The 11,872-nt window shown below is 33.6% G+C and overlaps 1 protein-coding gene across 1 annotated transcript in view; it reads left to right on the top strand.

The window, feature by feature from the left end:
• Positions 1-3,165: 3,165 nt before the first annotated feature.
• The window catches only part of LOTGIDRAFT_232837 (hypothetical protein), a gene marked incomplete at its 5' end in the record, with an annotated part of 20,807 nt that continues 12,100 nt past the window's right edge, over positions 3,166-11,872 (top strand). Inside the window, 7 exons of the mRNA XM_009058057.1 lie at positions 3,166-3,307; positions 3,985-4,404; positions 6,456-6,854; positions 7,256-7,452; positions 7,892-8,038; positions 10,771-10,804; positions 11,357-11,446. Coding sequence (XP_009056305.1) covers positions 3,166-3,307; positions 3,985-4,404; positions 6,456-6,854; positions 7,256-7,452; positions 7,892-8,038; positions 10,771-10,804; positions 11,357-11,446 — 1,429 coding nt within the window. The remainder of the gene's footprint in view (positions 3,308-3,984; positions 4,405-6,455; positions 6,855-7,255; positions 7,453-7,891; positions 8,039-10,770; positions 10,805-11,356; positions 11,447-11,872) is intronic.

Raw genomic sequence — 11,872 nt, 5'->3', positions numbered from 1 at the left:
TCATTTTCACAATTGACAGAGCAAATATATTCCAAAATATCCTAAATTAAGTACTATCAGTGGCGTAGCGAGGAATTTTTTCAGAGGGGAAGGGGGGCATAAAAATGCTCAAATCATGGCCCGAAGGGGCCCGAAAACTATTAGTCAAAAAGCGGACGCAGGCCCGTTGTCAGTATTAATTGTTCGGAGGGGCAAGTAATAAATCCGGAGGGGCAATGGTATATGGTGTTTAATTGAGCGAAAGTTGATTAATTTTGTTGGTTTTAAGGAAACGTTAAGCATTTTTAGTTGTCGTAGATTTCAGCTCTTAATTTTCTAGTCATTATGATTATTATTATGATTTATACATATTATATTTCAGAAAGATCTGAAATTTCATCTGAAAATCAACAATTATCTGACATATAATCTGAGAAACAGTGGTATTGATATGACAGCTGACGCTTTTCTATATGACACATTATCTGCGCACACGACATAATATTGGTTTCATCATCGATTAGGACTTTGGCAGGTTTTATTTATTACAAGATTTGCGACACCATGACAAAATTTCCAGAGTAAATGGGAAAATGGACTTCCTTAGTATGCGATGGTTCTTTCCAAAATTTTCGGAACCATATCGTTTTTAATTTTTATCAAACATTGGCAATTTTCCCCTTACGTTCTTACCTTCATGCTCTTGTTCAGTTTTTTTTTTTTACTTCAGTCAAAATATTGCGCAGTTGAGCGTCTGTCTACATAATGTTTTGTGTATCAAATACGTATATAACAGGAGATTTCTTTCAAATTTGGGAACTATAAGGAAATATGTCAACAATTTGCATAACCTCGACGGGTATAGTGTTTCGTAATGCCTAATGCGCTGGTTAACGTAAAAGCTAGGTTGGTTGGGGCGATAGAAAGAACCCCATCTGTATCTGTATAGCTAAGATAATAACCTACCTGAGTGGTCTATGATGTTGTGGTTAGAAAATTGAAATGAATATACATGAATGAATGCATGAAATAAATAGTCGGCTATTAAACTCTTACGTCCTACACGGAAATTGACCCTTCAATTAGATTACGTTGTCAATGTTTAAAGTGAATACTTAAAGTATATAGTTCAAACAAATCTTATGATCCAATGATCTTTTGTTCTTATAGCGATATATATTCGCCCCATATGGACGCTTGACACCAATGTGAGATTGGGTTTATCCGTAAGAGTTTTAGAGAAAAGTATTATATCTAGTAATGTTTTTGTGCTGTTTTTACTAGACGGGTTTGACTTATTCTATGGATTTTTTGTAAGGAAGATCATTTAGTCTTTAGCCATCAATCTGTACCCTGCGTTTTGTCTGAGGTTCTGTCTTGCTTTTTTTCTTTTTCTATGCTTCTTCTTTCTTATTCCTCCTCCTCTTCTTCTTCTTCCCTCTTCATTCTTCTTCATCTACCTCTTCATCTTCTTCTTTGTCTTCTTGGTATAGGCTTGCTCGTTTTCTTAATCTTCTTAATCTTCGTCTTCATCTCCTTCCTCATCTTCTTAATCTTCTTATTTTAATTCTTTCTTTTAATTCCTTTCCATCTCTTCCCCCCCCCCCCCACCCCCATTCCTTGTCTCTGTCTCTTAGTCCTCTTCCTAGAAACTGAAATTCATGTCAAATCCTATCTATAAACCGAACAAAACAATATGTTGTTCTTATCAGACTGTGGATGTCTTTACGACCTAATATATCTGTTACGTTTTATCTGATAAAACCAATTCCATTCGGTTAAGAACATCAAGAAAGAAATCTTATGTTTATAAAGTCTATTGTCAGCACAGATATACTCGTACTGTTCTTGGTGGAAAGAATGTTGCATTACACATCAGTATGCATCTTGGTTTTATTCTTCGCAAATTGTAGGCTATGCATCTTTAAAATTCTGTAAATAAGATATGATATAGAAGTCACGAATGTAATTTTCACGTGACGTAATTATCAGACATTCGGAGTTTGATCCGGATATATTGTCATGTTTGTGTTTAAACGAAATTCTGCGCATTCTCGGCTTTTTTCAGAAATCTTAGCACTTGACCATAATCATATATGTGTCAAGATGCGCCCCTCCCATTTACCGTGCAAATTAAGTCGGGCAAATAAGTAGATGATGTGCATTTATATGATCGAACATTTAGTAAGCATCAATCACAGAAAAGCGCAGTTTATAAGAAATAAAATAGTTTTTTAATTCAAAAATGAAATAAATGATGTCGTATATGAACCACCGTAGACTGGTTTGACTTAGAACATTTGTAGATAAACCAACATATTTTCGAAAGAAAATAGGAAATAGTATTGGTCAATGCTCTAGAAAAGGCCTCTGGATCCGGTGAGCAAATATTGCCTGAAGCAAAATTATAATCCAAATTTGTGATATAATCAATTTTTGTCATATTTCTAATTCTAGTGACAATAAAGTCAAACATTTTCTTGTTAAGTTTTCGATGCTCTGCACCCACTGTAAAGATTCGATCGACTTTGAAGAACAGATTGTTGGTCATATGTCTTCAGAAAGTTCCACTTAAATTTGCCTGGCTTACTTTTCTGATATACGTATACAGTTCGGTTTTGGATAGTTAACCGCCCATTTAAAAAAAATAGCTACCTCGATGAGGCTTGTGTATTCGATACACATGTCGGCAGCATGAGATCATTAGGCTCATTAGGCTCATTAGGTTCTTGGCTGGATCAAACGACAGAATTTATTCTGAAAAGGGTTACGGCCAATGGGTAGCTAGAAATTAAAAAGATTTTTATTGCGGTTTAAACATATTCTGCGTTTGTCATTGAATATATCGACACGCGCACTTACAACAATGCTTTTTTCGGTTCAGTTTTACATCGCTATTGCCATCAAGTCGAACTTGATTTTATAGTTTATGGATTAATATAGGCCTAATTAAGTTGTATTTCTATCTAATTTTTTAAAAACGTTGAATTTTTGTGGTCGAAAGATCTACTAGAAGAGCAGACTGGTGAAATTTGTGTTCTAAAAGATTTATTACAACAGTCACTATTATTTTACTAAGGGAGGTAATAAATATGAACAGAAATAAGAGTAGCTCCCCTTTTGTACACGTGAACTACCGGTTAGCCACTTCCGGAATCAACAACCAAAGAGTAAATAAGCTGAAATATGGCAAATAGGGGGAAGAAAGATACTACTCCCCCACCCCTGCTGCTTATGTCGGCTGGAGGTGGTCTTACATATAATCCTCCCGATAATCCGAATGTATTTATGCCAGTTATTCAGCAAGAAGCACCTTTATTAGTGACTGGTATGTCAATTTAATAAAAAAAATTTTCAATGAATTACGTGTAACATGACATGGCATTACTTCCTGACCACTGGGCGGACTGGCTCTGTGGTTTCTGAATTGTATTTAGTCTGTTCAATATTGAATGTTCAAAATCTGCAAATTGTCCTCCCATGCAAGGTTAGGATAATACTTTGTTAAGTATTGGCCAGTTGGAAATGAGTAAAATAGACAAAATCTTTCTTATTGGGTACAGGTTGTGTTGCCCATCATTATTAACCAAATGTAATGACTATTTAATCAGCAGTGTAGAATCCATAGACTATTTTTTTGTTATTGCACTTCCTGTCTAGCCTGCCCATTATTGGGAAAAAAATTTGCTTGAGGTAGGGTTATGATTGGGTAGGTTAACGACCTGGTACGCTTGACGAACAGTTGAAAGTTGGAATATTCCAAGGTTTATAGCACAAGAATAAACTATCTTGTATCATTTCTCCAAGGAGAAGGATATTTTGAAGTGCACCCATCTGATAGAAAAAAGAAGCCCAAATACTAAAATGATAGAATATTTCTATGTAATATATTTTTATTTTCAATTATAAGCTTATAGATATTGATTTTTTTTATCTCAAGAGCTAGATATTTCTATCTTGAAATTTTTTTCTTACATGTACATTGAGCTTTTTTTTTATTGATAGATGAAGAAGGAGAAGCTGATAGTTTTGTTGGGCAATCATCAAGTCCAGCACAATTACCTGCATCGCAATCTACTGGTGGTACCTTCAATATGTTTCAACCAACTAACAGTACCAGTGCTGATCTCTTTGGTGGATCCTCAACAGCATCTGATCCATTTGCTCAAGTAGGACATAATCCAAGACCTCCCACGGTGGATAATGTAGCTCAACCATTTCCGGGTACTCAAACCTTTGGAATAAGTAATAGTCAACCAAGTTTTCCATCGGCTGGAGGAGGAACTCAACAAAGCTTTCCTATGGGAGGAGGCCCTCCTGTTTCAACTTTTACACCAAATCCATCACCATTTCATCCTAGTCAATCTTCAACGCAACCTTCTGGTCTTCCACCAACCATGTCTGGCTTGCCACCATCAAACACAGGTAGGTTGGGGTTTTTTTGGTGAAGGATAAATCGGGTAATTTGGTGAAAATCTTTGTTAAATTTGTGATAAATCTTCTTGAAATAAAAAAAATGAGAAGGCCAACACTTTAAAGTTATTTATACTGTCTTTTGTCCAAAAATTTCTAAGTGTCTGATGCTAATATACCAAATTATCATAATTAGCTATGTGGACTCTCTGAATAGGATGCTTCTGAACTTATACTGATTTCCCATCCAATATGATACTGTATATAGATTTTTTTTTTATCTGATTATGACATCACAATGACAAAAATAAAATTTTATAACCTTACCAAATTACCAAGTGTGGAATTCAGGAACCACAAGCACTGGATATAGGAAATTGGAATGGTGCAAAAAAGGGACTGAAAGTGTCCAAAAGACTAAAAGACCTTTTAAGTACCTTTAACTACTACGTTTTTACATTACTGAAGGCCTGACTAATTTCGGGATTAAATGTTACCCCAAAATATTATTATAATCCTAGGTAGTTGTATTGATCATGTGGCTATAAATAGCATTATTAGGGTTGGTTATGAGTTAAATTCATATGAAAATATATTGTGGCTTATGTGGTAAGATTGTCATGTTTTTTGGTTTTTAAAGTTTGTATCTGATACTGTGTTAAAGAGATAGAGTGTGTGACAGCTTCTCAGGAATTGTGACTTAAATCCTTTCTGAACTTCTATTAGTGTTTGTTTGTTTCAGTAGAGAAAATAACCTTGTTTCATGAACTTCTTAAAGGGATTGTAAGGAGGTTTTCTGAAAATTTTATGTGTATTGGTTACACTTATAGCATTAATTTGCACAATTCTGATTTTCAATCAGACGTCTGTGGATCTTGCAATTCCATTAAAACTAAGTGTTTGATGATGTCATTTATCGCCAAGGCCTTATGTGATACAAGCCTATTTTGCAATTAGTGACAGAAACTTTTTGCGGGAATTGCAGAAACTACTGACGTTTGAATGAAAAATGGAATGGTGCAAATTAATGCTATCAGTGTCGTCTATACACATGCAAAATTAGGAATACCTCTGTGAATGGTCTTAAAACAAACTGACTTCCTAAATTGTTCGCTTTATTTCTATTTTTTCAACAACTGTGATAATAAATTCAAAATATATCAATTCACACACATTGCCGCTTTAATATATTTAATAAGAATTGCCTTTAAGGCTCTTCTCAGTTCATTAAAAAGTAACTAGCAGCATTTGACCTTTGACCTTTTCCCATTGTTGATGTTTTTGTATTGTGATTAGTGTTAAGAAAGTCATTTGATCAAGTTGACTGGTAAGAATTGTGTTTTATGGAATCTTATGAGCAGAGGAGGATTCAAACATTTCCATGTTTTTACTATTCTATTTAAATGCCTTGGTCAAGTCCAGAAGGGGTAAGACAAAAATGTGCTTATCTTTCATTTTGGGTTAAAGGGACAGATGCACCAGTTTTTGACCAATCATACTTTTGTCTCAGAAACAGGAATTTTTTAGCAAAAGCAATTAGTAATAGTGTTCACAGCCCACTGTTGAAATTTAAGTCTTCAAATCCATGTGCGTCTGAAAGTTAAAAATGTGTGATGTGTGATATGTGATTTTCTAATACTTATGAAAACTATTAACATATTATTAAGACTCAAATCAACCCCCTAAAATGGTACATCTGTCCCTTTATCATTAGATTTAGACTAAACGAATCAGAAGTAAAGAAATGTAGTTTTACTCATTTTTAGGGTCATTAAAAAGAAGTACAGGCATTGACTTATTTTGTTATTGTTTGAAAACTCTTGATTCCACTAGTCACAGATTATTCTTCTGTTTCATTATTTTTGGTGAAAATCTATGGTGCATATTATCAGCGTTTTGCGATTGTTACACATTTTGGGTGTCACTATTTGCTTGGGATTCAACCAACCCTTCTATTTTCCTGCTTATATTTCCTTAAGCACAATAGTTATAGTGAAGACTGGAAATAAGAAAATATTCTAAAGATTGGCATTTTCATCCAAACAATTTGTTTATAATTTCAGGGACTCCAGTAAGTGGTAATATCTTCAGGCAACAAGGACGACCAACTTATGCTCCTCCCCCTCAGGGTTCTTATGCTCCTACCCCTCAGGGTACCTATGCTCCATCTCCTGGAACAGCTGCCAGTCATTTTCCACCAAATACTGGTTCACCATTTGCTCCTCCCTTAGCTCAGTCCTCGCCACGCCCACCAACAGCAATGGTGACACCAATGGCTCCTCAACACCAATCAGATGCCTACAATATGTCAAGCAGGAGTTCTGCTCCGCCCACAACTAGCAGCTTCCTTTATCAACCTGTACAGCATCATTGGTGTTTTTCTACTATCATCGAAAAGAGACAGATTTGGAAACCATTTTCTATTCGAGATTCATTAAAGCTGGAGGAGGCTTATAACACAGGTAAATACTTTCAAGGTGTGGCCTTAGCTGTCATACAGAGTGTCACTTTACCTGATTGGATGTGCAATATTCCCCTACCAAGTTTTTGAGGATGCTTGTGTAGATCCGAACCTTTTCATTTGATCCTACCTATTTGCTATTTTATATGAGAGGTCTTGTGTGTACTTGAATTTTGAACTTAAATTTCAAACGACCCCACATTCACTGAATCATATTACAAAATATGTTTACTAATTCAAATAACTGTCAGCCATTTTGATAATACTCAAAATACTTCTGTTCAGGAATATGTTTGTTGAAATAGCACAATTTCCACATTACTATGACAGAATTTAACGGAAGTTGGACTAGTATATCAAATTTTTCTACCAGTATTGATTTATGGCTTTGCTTGATTTCAGTGCTAATAAATAATCCAGAGAACACCATTGTCTCAACTGATGGTGGAAGGTATGATTGTAATGTTGGTAAGAGAGAGAGATATGCTATCTATTGGGATGAAGATGCGAAGCAAGTCCAGAGATGTTCCTGGTTTCACAAGAGAGAAGGAGACAATAGATATGTTCCATATGATGAAGAATTTGCTCAAAAATTAGAGGTAAAATGGTTGAACTATTTATTAGGATGCAGAATTTCAGGGGGTCCACATGGCTGAGCAAGCTACAAACTTGCTTGCATGCTAACATGATGGTCCATAGTTCCATCCCAGCATAGGGGATAATATTTTTCGACTTGGTATTCACCTTGCAATGATGCAGATCGGGTGGACTTGTTCATTCAGTCCATTCGAATAGGACTATAAGCCAAGGCCCTGTGTGTTACAGACAGTAAGAAAATTGATTAACCCTTTCAAATCCCTGCTCTTCCATTAACTAGCTACAAAATTATGTGATTTTTACACGTCAAGTAAATGTCCTGCATTTCAGTTTTAGAGCTTGAAACCCAGGGTACATTTTATTTTCTGTTACTCAAAGACCTACTTCTACTACTTTTTCTTTTAACATTAAATTTCATGCAGGCAACTTTATATTTTACAGGAAGAATATAAGAACGCTGTAGAAAATAACATGTGGCATAAAAGATTGGAATTTCCTGGTGGAGAAACTATTGTGATGCACAACCCTAATGTCATAGTTCATTTCCAAGCTTCTTCACAGCCTGATGAATGGGGAACTGTTCAGGTGGTACGCTATTAATTTTTTTTTCTCACACATACATTAATGATTGGGCTCATATGGATGAAACCTTTTTAGTGCCTCAAAGCAGGGACATTTAGTAAGAATTTTCCAATTCAGCTTGCCAGCTTGTATTATATATTCTATATTATCTATCGTTTTCTGGTGCTCAAACTGTTTTTCAAAATTGCCTGTTAAGATATCCTTTTTTCAAATATTTTCAAATCAATAAACCTATTTTAAGACCCCTCGTACCATAGCTTTTACCAGATACGTATGGTTGCGAATAACGAAAGAGGTCATGAGTTGCGAATACAACTCTCAACTCAGATGTACGAGAGTTACGTTCGAAACTTATGACTGCTATTCTTATTTGCAACCATACGCATTTGGTGAGCGCTTTGGTGTAATGGCCACTTAAGGTTGTAACTAAAAGACAGTGTCTTCATTTTGAGAAGATGCACCAATGTAAGTGATTTGAATAATAATCCTTTACAATATTGATTCCAAAATATTTGGCAAGTTTGATCATGGGTTTAAGAAATATGACTTTTCAGCAGACATTAACTAATTACTTGTTTCAAATTCTCTGGATATGGAACTTTCTCCAAAAATGGAATACTTTTACAACAAAATCACAGCAGAATTCAACAGTTTTTTCCATATTTATTTCAAGCCAAAATATTCATAGTTTTAACCTTGGTCTGAATGAAAATAACTAATACAATAAAGAGCATATCTTTACATAGCATTTCAATATTTTTCTGGATTTATATCTGTTAATTGTAAATTCTATAACCAGCTGGTTATCTGTTTGAGCACCATTACTCTCTTCTGTTCACTTAAGTTCTGTGTCACCTTCTGTTCTGTAAAATATAAAGCTGCACTGTTGTAGGTTATGAGGATTTGTGCTTAAAGATATAGTCAACAAAATATTTTCTGTGATAAAACCTAATTTCAACCTAAGTCAGATTTAAGAATAAGTTTTCCAGACTGTTTTATTAGTATCCAAAGCATTAAACATTATCAATCATGACATCATTACTGAAATAAAAGATAAAAAGTGATACAGGTAGCTTGAATTCAACTGATAAAGCAAAAAATTATGGTTACTGTTTCCCCAAGAAACCCCAGACAAGACTAGAGTTCAAAGTTCAGGACTGAAAGTCAGTAAGAAGAATATGATTCTAGCAAAACTCATATGAATTTGACTGATTTGAATCTACTATCAACAGCCCTTTGTTATAAGCTCGAATTAACATGGTGCACTTACAACAAAATAAACCTAGAGATAGACCGGGAAGTCATGCCTACAAAGGTTATATGCCTTAAATTCTTTTATTACGCCCCATTTACATTGATTTCATTACATTTTTAGAGTGCTTTCCCCTTACCTGGTGGGGTGAGTTAAAACAAAATGGCAATTGGCTTCTGTCTTTTTTGTAGTACTTCATTAAAAACTGTTTTTCTTCATCTTTTGTCATTCTGCTTGCTCTTATTCTAGTACATTTCACTACTTGTATAACTAATTTTGGAGAAGAATGCAAAGTAGTAGTGTCATACTGGTTTTAACCATTTAACCAATAGCTAGTAGGATTTCACATGTAGCTGCATGTAACTTGACTTATGATTCATTTCATTGATAACTTCTTAATTTTGGACCTTGTGTATAACAAATACATTTTCTTCTGCGTAAGATCTCCCTTACATTTCTTCAGCCTTTTTTCATACAATGGAAAAAGAAAAAATAACGAAATATTAACATCATATTTATGATAATAAGTTGACTCTTTTAACTATTTCTGTATGCATACCATTATCTAGTCATATTTGGGATCTGATCATGTGGAATATTTAAAGCAAGCTATATGAAAGGATTTCACAAAATTGTGACTAATAAGCCAACAGATCGAGACAAGATACCATTGTGGCACCGTGCTACACAGTATAGTAATATGCCACTGTTGTTTTGTTAATCAACTGATTATTTGGTTTTATACAAAAAAGCTGTAAAAATTCTCTTAACATGTTAAAGATGTCTAATAATGCCATCTAACAATAATTTTCTGTTCTACTAAACGATTTACCCTTATCAAATTTTTTTTAAAAAAAAAGGTCCATTCATATCTATAGTAATCCAAAAGTCCAAAAACTTTATTGATAAGGCAATCCAAGTTAAAAATGAGATAAAATGCCATTTGATCTAGGGGAATGGATTTATTATGGTGTCACTGTGAGCAAGACAGATAATGCTTCTCTTCCAGAACACCTGATGCCACTTTATATTTGACAACTCAGTAACCCTTTCAGAGAGTCCACATAGCTAATAATGTGATGTATTAGGCCTTATATGTATCGTGTAAAATCTAAAAAATTAAAATGTTAGAATAGTTGATTTATTGTATTTTTAAAGTGATTATTGTCTGCAAGATCTCATTTTTTTTCCTATCACTTTTTGTAGTTCTTTCTGCATGATTATTGATCAAATGATTGCCTCTTTAGCTTGAATTTGTTTTACAAAAATTTACAAAATCAAGAATTATAACCAAATTTGATGAATTTAAACAAAATTATAACATGTAAATAAAAAATAGATTTTTTGCTATTAACATACAAATAGCTAACTCATGAACATAAATACCTTGCCTACAGGCTCTAATGTTACAATTAAGTATATTTTTTATGACCATTAAATAGTATGATGATGACCTAAATAATAGGTAGTTATAATATGATTTCAGGGAGATCAGATGAGACCTAAAGTAGTAAAGAGAGGTGTAGAAGATTTTGAATCTTGATGATGGTATGTAGGGTCTTTTTCATACTGAAAGCTTTGTGAGGTTTTTGTAATTCTGATTATACTCATATGTATCGCACATATATTGTGATCATTACCACTTAAACCAATTTAATCATTATCATTTCTTCATTCAAGATGGATTTCCTTATTTTTAGTGTCAAATTAAGCTAACTATTTGATTAATTGGTGTTTCTAATGAATTATCATGTATTCTTAATCATATCATTATGTTCTTATTGCATATAATTAAGGGTTTTAACCAATCATAAATGTCCATGTATATACAGTCTGGATAAACAAAAAATGACTTTTTGATCTTTCTTGATCGGTCACTCATTGGAATTCTGCTAGTAATTCTCTTCTAATTTAGCTTATTATGAAGTAATTGTTGACATGTGAGACAAACTTGTATTTTTCAAAGTCATTAGAACACCTCTACTTTCTGTTCATATAAGTGTTAGCATTTTCATATATGAAAATAAGGGAACCCATCTTTAAATTTCTTTATTTTTGTTTTATTAATACAGGTGAAACAAATCAAGTAGATCATCTTGTATTTATTGTACATGGTATTGGTGATTTTTGTGATGTTAAATTTAGAAGTATAGTGGAAGGTGGTAAGTATTAACAAATTAGTGTATCATGACTTTATATTATTACGTTGGGATCTGTCTGAGTAACCAATAGGTTCTCAATTTTGTCATTAATGATTTTATAACTACATTGAAACAAATTTATAGATAGATACTTCTAGAATATTCATTACTTTCAATGTTTTTCTGTGGTTCTCACACTGTCATTAGGAATATAATAATTGATATGATTTATATTCCTGATGAAGATGTGAGAATCACCTATAAAGAAATAGATATTCTAGAAGTATCTATCCATAAAACTATAACTTGTGGTTCTTATAAGCCATTGAAGGATGCTATATTATTGCTTCATAACTTTGGTGTGGTATACTGTTAAAAGTTCTGAACTACGATATCTGACATCCATGGTATTTTAATCAGTGATTCATGAACTACAAGACAACAGTA

This window comes from Lottia gigantea (genome assembly GCF_000327385.1).
Source record: "Lottia gigantea unplaced genomic scaffold LOTGIsca_32, whole genome shotgun sequence".
In the NCBI taxonomy this organism is placed as follows: Eukaryota; Metazoa; Mollusca; class Gastropoda; family Lottiidae; genus Lottia; species Lottia gigantea.
The sequence above is the reverse complement of the archived record's forward strand: the minus strand, read 5'-3'. Positions and strand labels throughout refer to the sequence as shown.